Source organism: Aquarana catesbeiana, linkage group LG13 (assembly GCF_042186555.1).
Source record: "Aquarana catesbeiana isolate 2022-GZ linkage group LG13, ASM4218655v1, whole genome shotgun sequence".
In the NCBI taxonomy this organism is placed as follows: domain Eukaryota; kingdom Metazoa; phylum Chordata; class Amphibia; order Anura; family Ranidae; genus Aquarana; species Aquarana catesbeiana.
In genome coordinates, this window is record NC_133336.1 from 233,490,333 (window position 1) to 233,509,387 (window position 19,055).

Genomic DNA, 19,055 nt, shown 5'->3' on the forward strand with positions numbered 1-19,055 from the left:
GCCCCTGTTGGGCCTAAGAAAAGAAAAACCGTGGCACTCCGACACCACCTCGCCCCCGGTTTACCCCCTGAGGTTGAGCTCGGTAGGGGAGCTAGTCAGACCCGGAAACCGACCCTGGGTGACAAGATTTACCTGGCCCGGTCATCCCTCCTGCCCGCACCCCCGGAATCCCCCCTGCCACCCCCCTTTCCCCCACCCGCCCCAACCAGCATACAGCGGACACTGCTAAGCCCCTCCTCTCTTTTTCTCATTTTTTTTTTCCTTTTTTTTTTTTTTTTTTTTATTAAGTCCTTTTTCTGTCCTTGTTAAGGTCTCTGCCCTTTTTGGCCCCTATACTCTTTTACAGAGATTATTGGTTTCCAGGTAGTTGATTCCCCTGTAGATTCCTGGTTGGCGATTTTTTTCCCACCAACCCGGGATCTCTACTAAAGGGATTCCCAGGCGTTGACAGAATTGTTGTGTTTCTTCCGGGAATCTCAGCGTGGCCGACCGGCCCTCTTTGCGACCAATTAGGCAGGCAGGGAAGCCCCAGGAGTATTGCACCTCATGTGTTATTAGGGTCGCGAGTAATGGTTTCAGAGTTCTTCTCCTATTAAGTGTCTCTGCTGACAGGTCTTGAAAAATTAGCAGGCTTATTTCCCCATATTTTGCCTGCATGTTTTTCCTCAAATTGGAACTGATCTCTTCTTTATCTTGATAATTGTGGAATCGCACAATGACGTCACGCGGGACGTCTTCTCTAATTTCCGCTGGTTTTTTAATCCTATGCACTCTATCCACTTTTAGTTTATTGCGATCATCACTTGGTTTTCTCAGATCCTTGAATATTGCCTCCATTTTGTCCTGCAAATTTTCTTTTTCCCCTTGCGTTTCCGGAAGGCCTCTAATCCGAAGGTTCTTTCTTCTACTGCGATTTTCTTGGTCTTCCATTCTATACCTTGTATTTCTCTGTTCAATCCGCAGTGCTTCCATCTGAGCTATCAGGTTTTTAATTTCTACCTCTTGTTTGTCCATTGTGTTTTCTACTTCCTCCACTCTTTTTAAGATATGGCTCATATTCTCGTACACGGTGCTAATCTCCTCTTTGATTGAGGCCTCCAGTTTCGCAAACATCTCTGCGATTTCCCCTTTAGTGGGGAGATGTTTTTCCTGTTGGGGTATCATTAGCGCTTCTGCCTCTGTTTCATCACTGGGGGGGGGTCTTGATTCAATGTCTGCTACCTGGCTTCTTGTCCCGACTTTAACTGGGCGTTCTGGTGTTTTGTTTTTGGTCCCAGTTGCGTTGTCAGGGCTTACTTTGCTGGGCTCATTCACCATATATTTCCTAATGGCTCCTGGGCTAGCGCTTACTCTAGGCGGATTTGCCGTGGCCCCTCTTGCTGATTTGCCTCTCATTTCCTTTTTACCCCGCTAAAGAGGACGTAAAAATGTCAGGACCAAGTTCCCGCGGTCAGTAGTGCAGTTCGCCCCTTAACCCCTCCACTCCGGGCGCCCTCTGTCTCCCTACTAAGAGCACTTATATACGTTTGCGTAAATGGTTTAGGAGGGGGGGGGGGGGGTCTCGTTAGTACAGGGTAGGAAAGAAAATAAAAAAAAAAAAAAAAAAAAAAGAGAAAAAAAGTCCCTATGTAGGCAGTATCCAAATTTCTACCTGGGGCTATGGGCTGCTCTTCTCCCCGTAGCCCTCCAATCGGGAGGGTCTCACCACTGTTGCTCCACCGCCTCTAGAACTTGCTCGTCTCCAGCCACCCACATAGAGAGCTCTATCACATTCCCAATATATCAGTTCAAACTCAGCAAGACACTGCTTTCCGTGGCTTTTAAACTTGCATTTTAAAGGATTATTGTCAGCATTAAATATACATTGCAGTCCCCTATGTGGGAGTATCCATAAGATTTATAATATTTCAGCAGGCCACTTACCCTCCTTTCCAGGTAGTGAAAGATCAAAACTCTTACCAGACTGTGCAATGCTTGCGCTTCACCTGTGAGACTCCTGGGGCTTTTCACCTGTCAATGAATGGGCTTCTCTTGTTTCATCTCAAGGACTTCTTCCTTCCTCGACTCCTGTCAGTCCATCCCTGCCAGGCCTGCTCCGCATTAGATGCTGCCTCTTCACCTCTTCTCTCCTCAGGCTACAATTGTCAGCATACCCTGGGGGAAGCACGGCGTCCTCGTTCGTGCTCCAGCGAGCGGCCGCCGCCGCCTGTCACTGTGACCACATTCACAGGCACGCCGCTCACACCGTCTCCGCCAACAGCAGCCGACCGAGCACCTGGATGGGGTAGCGGGGGAACGGCCCGCAAAACTCGGCGTTCCAGAGAGGGGGGGGGCGGAGGCGGCCAGGGGTCAGAGCGTGATCTGAGAGCCGCTTGGTGCGAGCATCTCAGCTAGGGGGACGCCGAGCCACCCAGACTCAGCAACGGCGTCGAGACTCCGCCCACATCCGGCTCCTCCCTCCTTGTGCACTCGAGGACACCATTGATCCTGACCAAATCTCTGAATCCATTTGCAGAAATGCAGCCCCAAACTTGCACGGAATCCCCGCCATGCTTCACAGTTGGCTGCAGGCACTCATTATTGTACCGCTCTCCAGCTCTTCATCAACAAACTTCCTCCTGCTGCCATTTTTCTGCATCCCAGTTCCTATATTTTCCTGCATGGTTGAGTCACTTAGCCTGGTTTTCACATCCGATGCTTAAAGAATTGATGCTGTTTTGAAGGCAAAGGTTGGTCACACCAAATATTAATTTGATTTGGATTTCTCTTCTGTTCATTTAACTTTCCAATTTGTTAATGTACAACTTGACCTTCGGAAGGTTTGCCCCCTTCCTGACCAGGCCATTTTTTGTAATACGGCACTGTTTTACTTTAACTTACAATTGCGCTGTAGTGCAACACTGTACCCAAATAAAATGTATGTATTTTTTTTCCCACAAATAGTGGGATAGAGCTTTCTTTTGGCAGTATTTGATCACCTCTGCGTTTTTTTATTTTTTGCACTAGAAACAAAGAACAAAGGACAATTTAACCACTTAAGCCCCGGACCATTTTGCTGCCCAAAGACCAGAGCACTTTTTGCGATTCGGCACTGCGTGGCTTTAACTGACAATTGTGCGGTCGTGCGACGTGGCTCCCAAACAAAATTGACGTTCTTTTTTTCCCACAAATAGAGCTTTCTTTTGGTGGTATTTGATCACCTCTGCGGCTTTTATTTTTTGCGCTATAAACAAAAATAGAGTGACAATTTTGAAAAAAAAGCTATTTTTACTTTTTGCTATAATAAATATCCCCAAAAAATATATAAAAAAAAACATTTTTTTTCCTCGGTTTAGGCTGATATGTATTCTTCTACATATTTTTGGCAAAAAAAAAAATCGCAATAAGATTATTGATTATTGATTGGTTTGCGCAAAAGTTATAGCATCTACAAAATAGGGGATAGTCTTATGGCATTTTTATTATTAATTTTTCTTTTACTAGTAATGGCAGAGATCAGCGAATTTTATCGTGACTGCGACATTATTGCGGACACATCGGACAATTTTGACACATTTTTGGGACCACTGGCATTAATACAGCGATCAATGCTATAAAATTGCATTGATTACTGTAAAAATGTGACTGGCAGTGAAGGGGTTAACCACTAGGGGACGGGGAAGGGGTTAACTGTGTCCTAGGGAGTGATTCTAACTGTCTGGGGGATCGGCTAGCAGTGACATGACACTGATCACTGCTCCCGATGAGAGGGAGCAGACGATCAGTGTCCTGTCACTAGGCAGAACATGTGTTTACATTAGCATCTCCCTGTTCTTCAGCTTCTTGACACGATCGCGGGCACCCGGTGGACATTGACTCCGCAGGTCCCGCAGGCACGGTCACAAAGCTCGCGGAAGGCAGGTACGTTGCTTTGCCCAGCCATGCCATTTTGCCGACGTATATGTACAGGAGCCGGTTGTTAACCGGTTAAAAAAATATATATATATTTTTTTTACTTTCTGCTCTAAAACACATCCATTATAAAAAATGTAAAATATCAAATTTCTTCATCAATTTAGGCCAATATGTATTCTGCTACATATTTTTGGTAAAAAAATCCCAAGAATCATTAATTGATTGGTTTGTACAAAAGTAATAGTGTCTACAAACTATGGGATGTTCTTATTTATTTTTTATTAATTTATATTTACTATTAATGGCGGCGATCAGTGACTTATAGCGGGACTGCAATATTTCGGCAGACAAATCGGACACTAACTGATCCTTTTTTGGGGACCAGTGACATTATTACAGTGATCAGTGCTAAAAATATGCACTGTCACCGTACTAATGACACTGGCTGGGAAGGGGTTAACATCAGGGGTGATAAAAGGATTAACTGTGTGCCTAGCTAATGTTACAATGTAGTGGGGGAGGTGCTTTTACATGGATCCTTGTCCCTGCTTTACAGAAACACAGGATCCGTGTCTTCTCTACTCACAGAATGACAGTCTGCCATGTTTACTTTGTTTGCATTCTGTCAGTGTACTGAATGATTGGTGGGTCCCAGCGAACATCAGGTCTATGGGACCTGCTGATAAGCTCTCCCTGTGTAAAATCACAGCGGAAGCAAGTTGCTGGCAGCGTGCACTTGCGCCCAAAACCCAGAAGTGCAGAATCACGTACTGTATATACAGTATCTCACAAAAGTGAGTACACCCCTCACATTTTTGTAAATATTTTATTCTATCTTTTCATGTGACAACACTGAAGAAATGACACTTTGCTACAATGTAAAGTAGTGAGTGTACAGCTTGTATAACAGTGTAAATTTGCTGTCCCCTCAAAATAACTCAACACACAGCCAATAATGTCAAAACTGCTGGCAACAAAAGTGAGTACACTACAACAAAATGAGCCCAATTAGCCATTTTCCCTCCCTGGTGTCATGTGACTCGTTAGTGTTACAAGGTCTCAGGTGTGAATAGGGAGCAGGTGTGTAAATTTGGTGTTATCACTCTCACTCTCTGATACTGGTCACTGGAAGTTCAACATGGCACCTCATGGCAAAGAACTTTCTGAGGATCTGAAAAAAAGAAGTGTTGCTCTACATAAAGATGGTCTAGGCTATAAGAAGATTGCCAAGACCCTGAAACTGAGCTGCAGAACAGTGGCCAAGACCATACAGCGGTTTAACAGGACAGGTTCCACTCAGAACAGGCCTCGTCATGGTGGACCAAAGAAGATGAGTGCACGTGCTCAGCGTCATATCCAGAGGTTGTCTTTGGGAAATAGACGTATGAGTGCTGCCAGCATTTCTGCAGAAGTTGAAGGGGTGGGGGGTCAGCCTGTCAGTGCTCAGACCATACGCTGCACACTGCATCAAATTGCTCTGCATGGCTGTCGTCCCAGAAGGAAGCCTCTTCTAAAGATGATGCACAAGAAAGCCCGCAAACAGTTTGCTGAAGATGAGCAGACTAAGGACACAGATTACTGGAACCATGTCCTATGGTCTGAGGAGACCAAGAAAAACTTATTTGGTTCAGACGGTGACAAGCGTGTGTGGTGGCAACCAGGTGAGGAGTACAAAGACAAGTGGGTCTTGCCTACAGTCAAGCATGGTGATGGGAGTGTCATGGTCTGGGGCTGCATGAGTGCTGCCGGCACTGGGGAGCTACAGTTCATTGAGGGAACCATGAATGCCAACATGTACTGTGACATACTGAAGCAGAGCATGATCCCCTCCCTTCAGAGACTGGGCCGCAGGGCAGTATTCCAACATGATAACGACCCCAAACACACCTCCAAGATGACCTCTGCCTTGCTAAAGAAGCTGAGGGTAAAGGTGATGGACTGGCCAAGCATGTCTCCAGACCTAAACCCTATTGAGCATCTGTGGGGTATCCTCAAAAGGAAGGTGGAGGAGCGCAAGGTCTCTAACATCCACCAGCTCTGTGATGTCGTCATGGAGGAGTGGAAGAGGACTCCAGTGGAAACCTGTGAAGCTCTGGTGAACTCCATGCCCAAGAGGGTTAAGGCAGTGCTGGGAAATAATGGTGGCCACACAAAATATTGACACTTTGGGACCAATTTGGACATTTTCACTTAGGGGTGTACTCACTTTTGTTTCCAGTGGTTTAGACATTAATGACTGTGTGTTGAGTTATTTTGAAGGGACAGCAAATTTACACTGTTATACAAGTTGTACACTCACTACTTTACATTGTAGCAAAGTGTCATTTCTTTAGTGTTGTCACATGAAAAGATAGAATAAAATATTTACAAAAATGTGAGAGGTGTACTCACTTTTGTGAGATACTGTATATATATATATATATATTTGTAGTCAGAGTCTTCACTTGGAAAACGTGGTAACCCTAACTACCAAGACCTGAGATGTGCCCTGGTCTAGCTGGTCGGTATGCCTAAAAAAGGGCAAAAGACACAAAAGATAGGTAAAGTATGAAAAGCTTTAATGAAACAGGTAACCACAATTAATCCAATAAAGTAGTGAATGCTCTGCTAACTTCCGTATGGGGTTTGGCTATGTACCTGCTGTAACAGGACGACCTCCAACGCCCCATGTACTTAATAATGTAAGACAAGACACCCTGCTTAGAAGCTGCGGACACTGCCCTGATCCTGAACGAATGTCCAGAAAATTGCTTTGGATTTAACACAAAGCCCTAACCTGTCTGTCTGTTCTTGTTGTTGGGAAGCTGTAACTCATAATCCTCAGAGAATCTGGTGAGACTCCCTCTAAGCAGAACAGGAGCATGACAGCTAGCTTGGGACACTTCCCCAGGTCGGAGGAATCCAAAGAAACTGAGATACATAGCTGCCTTAAGCACTAGGCTGAGACCTGCGCCAAAAGGGGAAGGAAACAACACGTCTGACATATCATGGAAAATCTGGCCGGTGATAGGTTGACGAGACAACTGAGATCTCCCTTGGGTTCTCTGTATACCCCTTAGCATGGCTTTTAGAGGGTGAGCTGCAAAAATGGATGGACTATCAGGTGTATGCAGGGACCTGAAATGCTGAATACCCAACAAATACAGCTTGATGGTATTAGCAGATAATGCCAACTCACTGTGGCAATACGCAGTGAAAGTCATGACATCTTTAGGGCAACTGCAAGGGTATAAAGACATAAACCTGAGGAAGGTCGTTCAACCCGTTGTGTATGCTTTCAGAGTATTCCTGGATAAAGACGTATTAGCAAGATCGATTGCATGAGTCCAGAATGTGTTTAATCCATTCCTAATAGCGAGTAAGGGGGAACTGGCTGGCCCATCCGTTCTGCTACCGGATGCTGTAAGAAAAATTGAGGCTTATTGAGATTAGAGAAAGCATCAGCTGCACCGCTGAGATCCCCACTGATAAACTCACCCCGAAAATAAAACTTGTACGTCAAGCCCAGCCATGTCAACCTACGCATAAAAGACATGATTAGAAGGGACCCCGATCTACCTTTATTGACAATTTTGGCTGTGGCCAAATTATCCGTAAAGAAGATGACCGCATTGCCTGACCAAACTGGACCCCATGTGACTGCTGCCGCCAGAATTGGATAGATTTCGAACAATGCTGAAGTAACAGCAAACTTTGGCAGATGGAAAACCTCTGGGGGCCAATGGCTGGCCAATCATTCATGGCCAAAAATGGCCGGAAAACCAACCGAAGTGGCGGCATCTGAAAACACTCTGGGAGAACTATCTGTTGGATGCTGCATAAACATAGAGATGCCATTCCAGTCACACAGGAACTGATCCCACATGATTAAATCGGCTTGGGCATCTGCTAGTAACTTGACAGCCGAGTCAGAATCCTTATATTGGGGAAGAAGGGCCAGCAATCTGGAAACAAATGCCCTACCCTGAGGGATGATTCTCATGGCGTGATTTAGCATCCCCAAAAGAGACTGCAAGTCCCTCTTGGAACAGACTGGGGATCGGACAATCAGATGACTGGTCTGGTGTATCCTGACTATCTTCTCCAAGGGCAGACTAGCAACCATGAGATTGGAATCAAGCGTGATCCCCAAAAAAGGTAATGACTTTGGTTGGACCTTCCATCTTATGAGCAGCTAAAGGGACATGTAACTCTGAAAACAGTTCTGTAAGCGCCTACAGATCCCTGGGCGGTTCACCAGGGTCTTCCAACAGCAGGAAATCATAAAGATACTGAATTATCCTCTGACAACCTCTGCAATTACCAAAAATCCAATGAAGAGCCAGGGTAAAGGTGTCAAACAAGCAAGGACTACTTTTTGACCCAAAAGTTAACTTAGTGGCGAAGTAATACTGAACGCGCAACTTGATGCCATGAAATTGCCAGAGAGTAGGACTAATAGGAAGCAGCATGAAAGCATCAGTAATATCAGCTTTAGAAAGCCAAGCACCCCTACCTAACTGTAAAATGTGCTGGATAGCCAAATCCACTGATCAATATTTCAGCGAAAACTCCTCAGAGGGGATAATAGAATTAAGGCTAGGAATGTGAGATGAATGAGGCATGGACAAATCATAAATCAAGCGATATTTATGGGAAAATATTCCTCAGACCACCCCAATGGGGCTAACCCTCCACATACAAAAAGGTGATGAAAGGAAAGGACCGATCAGGAACCCCTTTGACAGTTCTGCCTGCAGTAACTCAATCGACAATAGCAGGGTGACTCGCTGCCTAAATCAAATTATTGCATTCAAAAGACTCTGTTGGAAGGGTGATGAGGCCAGTGTGAAAGCCTATAGAAAAACCCTCCAACAAAAACTGTCTGAATGCTGGGGATGGGTGGTTTTCCAGGTAATCCCCTAGCAAGGAGATACTGACTTGGCATAGTCATGACGCACTGAAAGACTTGACAAAACAGGCGGACTAATGCCGTGTACACACGAGCGGACTTTATGGCAGACTTTGCCCGGCGGACTTTTCGACGGACTTTACGACGGACTTTCTGAATGAATGGACTTGCCTACACACAATCAACCAAAGTCTGTCGAATTCGTACCTGACCTGAAAGTCCCGAAGATATTGGCAGGGATGAAATGGGCCTGTGACACAGAAGTCAAAGCCACCAATGGTGAAGGCACTGCCGAAGGTAAAACTATGACATTAACTGCAGCCGGGCTTGGAAGAGCAGGAGCTGGGGGTGCAGCTTATACCTTAGCACTGGCTGATACCGCAGCACTAGCTGCGAGGGCCTCAATCACCTTCATCCTATCCTGCAACTGCACCATAGAGGTAGAGAGTGTATTTAACACCGCATGTATCTGTGTCAGAGAGTGTATCTGGTGTATCCTGACCATCTTCTCCAAGGGCAGGCTAGCAACCATGAGATTGGAATCAAGCGTGATCCCCAAAAAGGTGATGACTCTGGTCAGACCTTCCATCTTATGAGCAGCTAAAGGGACATTTAACTCTGAAAACAGTTCTGTAAGCTCCTGCAGATCCCTGAGCGGTTCACCAGGGTCTTCTAACAGCAGGAAATCATAAAGAGAATGAATTATCCTCTGATAATGGATCTATGCAGCCCGAGCCCCTATATTCCCTACCACGGGAATGACATAACCAACTCCCTGCTGCAGATGATTGGCATGCTGGGACCCGCAGCCCCCCTCACATCCTGTGACATGCCTAATACCTCCCGATCCTAATACCTCCCTCCTCCACAAATCTGGCAAAACCCCCCCACCCCCGAAAGACTACCCCCCATGCCCAGCTATACTCCTCCCCCCGGCCGTTGCATGGCGATACAGATGCTGACATCCACAGCCCAATTGAGCCAATGAGAGCTCCCCTCACCCATTGGCCCTCCCTGATTGCTACCTGGAGCACTGCGATAAGTGCCAACTCCCCCCCAACGATACCTGAAAACCACGATGCGAGCGGTTGAAGCGGGCCTCCTGACAGGCGATTCCCCCTGCTAGCACGAAACTGGAAATGACACGAGCTGACAAGGGACCTGAAAGAGGAGGGATATATACCCCCCAGACTCCTCCTACAAATCCTCCGGCCAGCCTTCTAACATATGTGATTCTGCACAGTGGGGCCAAAATGATCTATTAACACTTCTATGTCAGAAAGAATTCTTCATTTACATTTTTTTACACCTGCCTAAAACTTTTGCACAGTAGTGTACCTCCATTTTTCTTAGCGATCCTTCTCTCCTCCAGATCATATCTCCTGTTTTACCTTCACACACTGACTTCCTTCACGCTGATTCTTGGTTCTTTCCATAGTTTTGTCACATGACTCTTTTTCCAATCATGGAGCAATTCACTTTGGTCTCATGTTCATAGCTGGGATGATAACAGGGGTTTTACCCATGCAGCATTGTTTTAACCAGAATTTCCCCAATGTGTGTCTGTCCATGTATGTCTGTTCATCCTCCCAATCTACATCCATCAGTCAGTGTTCATCCATCATCATGTCATTGTGTGTCTGTCCATCAGTCAGTGTCCATTCATCATCATGTCATTGTGTGTCTCTGTTAGGGTTGCCACCTTTTCTTCAAGCCAAACACTTTAGCGGTGCACAGCATGGCACCCCAACCACGGCATGATTTTTCTGTGATTGTCACCCGACAAATCGCGGCAAAAATCACATAAACATAATCGTGGGATGCCTGTCACCCAAAAAAGTTTTGCTTTGCGATTGGGGTGCCATTATGCCCATCCCCTCCTATTACAGATCTTCTTCCCTACCAGCAAAAAATCCTACTCCCTCCAATACCCCCATGTCAAAGGTGTAGGCATATCAGTCCCATTCTCCTGATCCACGCTGCTGTTATCACTGAATTGCTGGAGAAAACAGAGAGCCGCTGGAAACTCATGTGAACTGACAGCCTCTGGTGATGGAGGTGTGGTTAAGCCTCCGGAACTCTCTGATTGGTCACAGTGTCCCAGGCTGACAGCTCACTGCAGTTTCCCCGCGGCTCTGTATCCTCGGCTCCCTCCAGAGATTCAGTGAAACAGCAGCGTGGATCAGGAGAATGGGGCAGCGAACTTCACAGACTGACATATACAGCTCTGACATGGAGAGTGAGTGGATTGTTTTTAAACAATTTATTAAAAACTTCCTCACCAACAGCTGCCTGTCGCCTCTCCCTCTCGCTTATTTTTTGTCTCCTCTGTAATTGCCCCCCCCCCCTGCTGCCTGGGTCCGCCTGTGTGCTGGGGCCCCTACAGAAGGCCCCATGGTACCCCTGTCAGCGGCGCTGGTGTCAGGCAGAGGGAAACCTGGGCACAGCAATCTAAACCCGCACTGTCCGGGTCAAAACCGGACAGGTGGCAACCCTAGTCTCTGTCCACCAGTCAGTGTCCATCTATCATCATGTCATTGTGTGTCTCCATCCATCAGTCAGTGTCCATCCATCATCATGTCATTGTGTGCCTCTGTCTATCAGTCAGTGTGGGTTATAACATACTCCCTGATATAAATGATTATGGATTAAGGGATAGAGTTGCAGTTTCATGGAATATTATAATCACTAAACTTCTCTGTGTTCAGTGTCTGCTTTACATTGTCTGGCTCATCATTGCAAAAGGCAGAACTTGATTGGCTGCTGAATGAAAACGGAAAGTTCTAAAGTCAGATATTTGGCAGGAGGTCCGTTATCAGTTATAACGTGAATAATAATAACAACAATAACTGTACACTTCACTCATTGTTTTACCTCAGAGAATAAAGGAAATGAGGTTGATCTGCTGAGATCTGATGACTATTTCTATCTTCTCTTTTAGGATCGAGAACAGTGACTTGTCAGATGAAACAAAAAGGGAACTGAAAAAGTTGGAATCCCTCCGGCGAGGACTGAAGATTCATATATGATGACCCCCATAGTTGCCAACATTGTAAAAAAAAATTGCGGGACACTTTTTTGGCTGTAGGCGGAGTTGTATTATAATTAGGGGGTGGAGCATGCGTTTGTAGGCGTGGCATAAGGAAAAATAAAAATGCACGCCGTGGCGAAAAATTGGTGTTGTTTACGCGAAATAGTGGGCGTGGCTTAAATGGGCGTTGCTCAAAGGGCGTTTGGTTAGAGTCTGGTGGTAAAAGTGCATGAAGCTCTATGCCTGAAAAGGTTCAGAAGCTTATTTGTTGCAATAATGCAAAAATACTAATTTCCACTACACTAGGTGTGAATGGGGCCTAAAGCACAAATAAAACCTTGACATTCATGAATGTAGCATTTTTGCCAACATTGTAAAAAAAATTTAGGGACACTTTTTTGCATGTAGGCAGAGCCTCGTTATAAGTAGGGGGTGGAGCATTCGTTTGCAGGCATGACATTAGGGAAACCAAAAAATGCGGCGCGCTTTGTGACATATGGGCGTGGTTTGCGTGAAATAGTGGGCGTGGCTTAAATGGGTGTGGCTCAAAGGGGGTGTGGTTAGAGTCTGAGATGAATCAGGGATGGAGAGGGAAAGGGGAAGAGAGGGATGGAGGGACAGCAGCCCCAGATCCTACACAACAATAGAAATATGTGTATTCTAGAAAGTTTAACACTTAGCAGATAAAGATACTCCAAACACCTGGTGTTAGCACTTCAATCATCCCGGCACCATGGTTGTTATGGTGTCAGGATGATTGAAGTGCATTATTTCTATTAATACATTGTAATATAAAATTAAATCATTCAACTCACCAAAATGCCGAATCAGTTGGATCCCTGAGCGTGTCACCTGCCACCAGCAGAGTCCGTCCTTGCATCAGGTGTCCCCAGCAGAGTCTGTCCTTGCATCAGGTGCCCCCAGCAGAGTCCGTCCTTGCATCAGGTGACCCCAGCAGAGTCCATCCTTGCATCAGGTGCCCCCAGCAGCGTCCGTCCTTACATCAGGTGCCCCTAGCAGAGTCTGTTCTTGCTTCAGGTGCCCCCAGCAGAGTCCGTCCTTGCATCAGGTGCCCCCAGCAGAGTCCGTCCTTGCATCAGGTGCCCCCAGCAGAGTCCGTCCTTGCATCAGGTCCCCCCAGCAGAAACCGTCCTTGCATCAGGTGCCCCCAGCAGAGTCCGTCCTTGCATCAGGGGCCTCCAGCAGAGTCCGTCCTTGCATCAGGTGCCCCCAACAGAGTCCGTGCTTGCATCGGGTGCCCCCAACAGAGTCCGCGCTTGCATCGGGTGCCCCCAGCAGAGTCAGTCCTTACACAAGTATTCCTAGCTTCACTCATTACATCAGTGTCCCAGGCAGAGCCATAGTTACCCCCACCCTGTACATAGTTACCCCCTCCCCCTGTTACACTCCTGTGCATCGTTACCCCCCTGTGCATCGTTACCCCCCTGTACATAGTAACCCCCCCGTACATAGTATCCCCCCCTGTACTTAGTTCCCCCCCTGTGCATAGTAACCCTCCTGTACATAGTTAACCCCTCCTCCTCCTGTACATAGTTAACCCTCCCTCCTGTATATAGTTAACCCCCCCTCCCGTACACAGTTAACCCCCCTTCTGTACACCGTTAACCCCCCCTCCTCCTGTACATAGTTAACCCCCCCTCCTGTACATAGTTAACCCCCCCTCCTCCTGTACATAGTTAACCCCCCCCTGTACATAGTTAACCCCCCCTCCTGTACATAGTTAACCCCCCTCCTGTATATAGTTAACCCCCCTCCTGTACATAGTTAACCCCCCTCCTGTATATAGTTACCCCCCTCCTGTATATAGTTTACCCCCTCTCCTGTATAGTTAACCCCCCTCCTGTACATAGTTAACCCCCCCTCCTGTACATAGTTAATTACATTACAGTTACATCGCTGCCTGGGCTTTACACTGAGAGAAAGGGACAAGAGCAGAAGGAACTCCACGAGCGGCCGGCGCCGTGTTCAGTGGAGAGGGGAGGGGCCGATCCGTGCAGCTAACCCTGGCTTCAGTATTGTGAAGAGAGAAAGCCGATTCATTGGCTGCACGGATCGAGCCGCCTTCCTCTCTCCACTGAACACAAGGGGAACGATCTAGCAGCGGCGCCGGCGGCCATTTTGTTGAGGCCAGCTACTGCAAAAGTGCAAAAGCAAACATTCCCGATTTCCCTGGGCAAAAAGGCAAAATCCCGAATCGAGACAGCTCTGATCGGGACGAGGGTCCCAAAATCGGGATTGTCCCTGGAAAATCGGGACTGTTGGCAACTATGGACCCCCAGAGGAAGAATCTCTGCTACAGCTGTGAATAGAGCCGGGACATTGTTCTGGATGATAATGAGATTTATGCCGCGTACACACGTTCGGACTTTCTGGCATACTTGGTCCGGCACACTTTCTGACGGACTTTGTCCGCCAGGTGCGCCGGGCTTTAAAACTGATGGACTTGCCCACACACGACCGGACTTTCTGGCGGGCTAAGTCCGCCCGTCTTTCAGAATGAACGGACTTGCCCACACATGGAGAAGTCCGTTCATTTCGAACGTGACTCGGGTACAACGGGGCTAGAAAAGGAAGTAAATCTTGCCGCTTTTATCTGCGAGATTGACACCTTGCGAGCCCCGTTGCGGGTCATACCAGGCCCTTAGGTCTGTTATGGATTTTAAAGGGAAGTTAAAGGGAAGCCCCTATGCCGAAAAAACGGCGTGGGGTCCCCCCTAAAATCCATACCTGACCCCGATCCCAGCACGCAGCCCGGCCGGTCAGGAAAGGGGGTGGGGATGACCGAGCGCCCCCCCCTCCTGAACCGTAACAGGCCGCATGCCCTCAACATGTGGGGTAGGTGCTTTGGGGGAGGGGGCGCCCTGCGGGGCCCCCCCCAAGCACCTTGTCCCCATGTTGATGAGGACAAGGGTCTCTTCCCGACAACCCTGGCCGTTGGTTGTCGGGGTCTGCGGGCGGGGGGCTTATCGGAATCCGGGAGCCCCTTATAATAAGAGGGCCCCCAGATCCCGGCCCCCCACCCTATGTGAATGAGTATGGGGTACATGGTACCCCTACCCATTCACCTAGGGAAAAAGTGTCAATAATAAAACACACTACACAGCTTTTTAAAATAATTTATTAAACAGCTCCGGGGGGGGTCTTCCTCCGGCTTCGGGGGTCCCTCCGGTTCCTCTTCTCCCGGCGTCCAGTTGGTTCTTCTCCGCTCTCTTCTCCCGGTGTTCCAGTTCTTCGGCCGGCTCCTCCGCTGTCTTCAGGCCGCTCTCTTGCCAGCGGAGGTCCGGATTTCTGGGCTTCTTGTCTTCTTCCCTCTTCTCTTCTCCAGATGTTGACACAATGCTCTCTCCAAGTGGACTGCTCTCTGAGGGCTCCGTTGTAACTTATATAGGCGGAGACCCCGCCCCCTTATGATGTCACAGTCCCTGGGCATGCTGGGACTGTGACGTTTTAGAGGGCGTGGTCACCGGGTGATGTTGACCACAGCCCCTAAAACGTCACAATGCCTATATAAGTCACAACGGAGCCCTCAGAGAGCAGTCCAGCCAACATCTGGAGAAGAGAAGAGGGAAGAAGACAAGAAGCCCAGAAGTCCGGACCTCCGCTGGCAAGAGAGCGGCCTGAAGACAGCGGAGGAGCCGGCCGAAGAACTGGAACACCGGGAGAAGAGAGCGGAGAAGAACCAACCGGACGCCGGGAGAAGAGGAACCGGAGGGACCCCCGAAGCCGGAGGAAGACCCCATACTCATTCACATAGGGTGGGGGGCCGGGATCTGGGGGCCCTCTTATTATAGGGGGCTCCTGGATTCCGATAAGCCCCCCACCCGCAGACCCCGACAACAAACGGCCAGGGTTGTCGGGAAGAGGCCCTTGTCCTCATCAACATGGGGACAAGGTTCTTTGGGGTGGGGGGGCCCCGCAGGATGCCCCCTCCCCCAAAGCACCCACCCCCCATGTTGAGGGCATCCGGCCTGGTACGGTTCAGGAGGGGGGACGCTCGCTTGTCCCCACCCCCTTTCTTGACCGGCCGGGCTTCGTGCTCGGATCGGGGTCTGGTATGGATTTTAGGGGGGACCCCACGCCGTTTTTTCGGCGTAGGGGCTTCCCTTTAAAATCCATAACAGACCTAAGGGCCTGGTATGACCCGCACTCACCGCAATAGGAAAATTAGTTTTTCCTATTGCAGCGAGCGCAAAATGCAATACCCTGCCCTTGCGTCGTATCTGGTCCGTTGGACCAGCATACAGATGAGCGGGCTTTCCGTCGGACCAGCACACAGGCGAGCTGACTTTCCCCCAGAAACTGAGTCCGACGGAAAGATTTAAAACCTGTTTCAAATCTAGGTCTGGCGAGCTTTTGGGAAAAAGTCCGCCGGAAAAGTCCGCCGGAGCCTACACGGATTGTCCGGCAGACTCTGGCCCGCCGGACCAAGTATGCCGGAAAGTCCGCTCGTGTGTACGCGGCATTAGATATGACAAGCCCAACCCAAGAGGAGAATGAATCGTCATGGATAGTAATGCACCAAAATTTCAGCAGGTGAAACACTTTGGCCGAAAATGGTGTTTTAGGCATTTTACCGATAAAGAAAAAGGTGCCGATAATGGCGCCAAAAACACGGGAGATTTTACTGTGATTTTGCTGCAATTTTACTGTGCTTATGGTATGATTTTCATAGGTCATGTGACTCAAATACCACATCAAAAACGTAACATGGGTGCATTCTTGCTGTGTTTTTGATGCATTTCAATGGAGAGGTGCATCTTTGGTGCGGTTTTTTGAAAATGCAGCAAGCAAGATTTTTAACACAACAGAAGCACAATGGATCAGTGTGAAAACATACATAGAATTTAAAGGGATGCATTTTTCTTCAGCTTTTCTTGCTCTAAAGGTGCAGATAATGGCCAACAATAAATTCATATAAATTCATGGTATTAATTAAAAAGTTGAATATAATACAATTATTAATAAAAAAATATATTTTATAAAAACCTGTAATTTTAAGTTTATTTTTTCGGTCAAGTACATCCTGCATTTTCGGTTTCCGTACCAAAATTTCCATTTGATTCACCTCTAATCATAGATGAAATAATACACCTAGGACAGGACAAGATGGAGGAACTTTTATTTTGTTTGAAATTTTCCCCATAAAGTGACTTAAGAGACACGGCTGTTCAGATGATTGTTTCTAAGGCCCCTTTTACACTTGTGTGACCTGAAAGTTGCATGTTTTTGCTGTGGTTTTACAGCAATTTTGCCACAATTTTGATGTGACTTTAAGTAATGCCTGTGTAAACATGAGGTCTATGGACCTCAAATCACATCAATGTCAGACCAAAGTAGTTCAGGGACTACTTTGAAGTCGCTGAGACTTGAAGTCACACAGATATGAACGGTACTCATTGGAAAACATGGGGAACGACTTGTCATGCAACTTTGCAGTCCCAAGTCGCACTACTGTCTAAGAGGCCTAATTGTAATCCCAGTATTTGTTCTACACAGCTGGCTGTCCTCTCACTAATCCTCTATGATTGATGGAATTCTTATTTTCTATGAGGAGCTGAGATTCATCCAGAGATAATACAGGGGGAGTGATGAAGAGATGGCAGAAAGGAGGAGGATATTTATTGAATACAATGTACATCTTATATCACCTTCATACATTGACATTGCTAGACCTGGGAATCTGTTCCAGCAACCCTAAACCTTCTTCCCCCACCATCACCATTGTCCTCATTGTGTCTGCCAACAATTGCCACCTCATTATTGCCATTCAGCACAGTGAGGAGCAGAGTGTGACCTATAGGAGCGCTCCCTTGCTGTCCTGGAAGGGGATTGGTCTCTCCACTTATAAATTCTGTTTGGTCAATATCCGCATTAACCAATCAGGAGCCAAAACACATCCCTTCATCAAAATTGATATGAAAAATAGTGGCCAGAGAATCAGATTTTTGCTGCTCTTTGTTGTATTTCAGTCGTGGTAAAACTACCGATGCTTGGCCATTTTTTTCTGGGAAATATATATTTGAATTTTTTTTTTACATGATTTAATTTTTATTCATATAAAATGTTTAGTTGTTTACACTAGTGGTTGAGGGGCAATAAAACTCGGTGGTTGAAAGGAAATATTATGCTAACTGGAATTTCCCTGAGATTTAATATTCAAATCCTATTTAATGTACAGTTGTGCATGGCAGCATCTGCCGACTGAGGGCCGGTTCACACTGGTGCGATGCAGGAACCCTGCAAATCCACTGCGGGGGTTCCCGCATCGCATCCGACTTGCATGGCAGTTCACACTGCCATGTGCGAACTGCTGGGGAATGTCATACAATGTTAACGACACCCCCATTTCAGCTCGCATATCGCACTGCGAACTGACAGTTGGGACATGAATTGGATCGCATAGGTGTGAACACCTATGCGATCTGATTCTGGTGCGGACCAAAAAAAAGGGTCCTGTGCGTGTTTTGTCTAAATGCGATGCGATATCGGCCATACTATCTGTATGCCTGAAATCGCACTGCACGAATGTGATTTGCACTGCAATGCGGTGCGAATCACATGCGATCTCGCACAGCGCACTAGTGTGAACCGGCCCTAATTCAACCCAAGAAAGTATAAATGTGCAATTAGCAGCCACATTTACCAGAGAATGACTTACTAATCCTTGAGACAGGGGGGTCAATATTTATTCCCTGTGTGATGGGATGTGATGATATTTCCACAGGATACGTACTTACTCAAATATTGTGACATCGACACAATTTTAATCTTTTTGGCTCTATACACCACCACAATGGATTTGAAATGAAACGAACAAGATGTGCTTTAACTGCAGACTTTCAGCTTTAATTTGAGGGTACTTATATCCAAATCAGGTGAACGGTGTAGGAATTACAACAGTTTGTATATGTGCCTCCCACTTTTTAAGGGCCCAAAAGTAATGGGACAATTGGCTGCTCAGCTGTTCAATGGCCAGGTGTGTGTTATGCCCTCATTATCCCATTTACAAGGAGCAGATAAAAGGTCCAGAGTTCATTTCAAGTGTGCTATTTGCATTTGGAATCTGTTGCTGTCAACTCTCAATATGAGATCCAAAAGCTGTCACTATCAGTGAAGCAAGCCATCATTAGGCTGAAAAACCCCATCAGAGAGATAGCAAAAACATTAGGTGTGGCCAAATCAACTGTTTGGAACATCCTTAAAAAGAAAGAATGCATC

At 47.1% G+C, this 19,055-nt stretch overlaps 1 protein-coding gene across 7 annotated transcripts in view; it reads left to right on the forward strand.

Moving 5' to 3' along the window:
* Window positions 1-13,227, forward strand: part of LOC141116956 (NACHT, LRR and PYD domains-containing protein 3-like) — a 226,283-nt gene extending 213,056 nt beyond the window's left edge. For 4 of the 7 annotated variants that reach the window (XM_073609475.1, XM_073609478.1, XM_073609476.1 and 1 more), the window contains one exon: window positions 11,727-13,223. In XM_073609475.1, the coding sequence (XP_073465576.1) occupies window positions 11,727-11,814 (88 nt within the window). In that variant the 3' untranslated portion in view covers window positions 11,815-13,223. Of the gene's footprint in view, window positions 1-11,726 lie in introns of all 7 variants that reach the window. The other 3 variants (XM_073609480.1, XM_073609482.1, XM_073609481.1) reach the window with 3 other exon arrangements.
* Window positions 13,228-19,055: the final 5,828 nt, after the last annotated feature.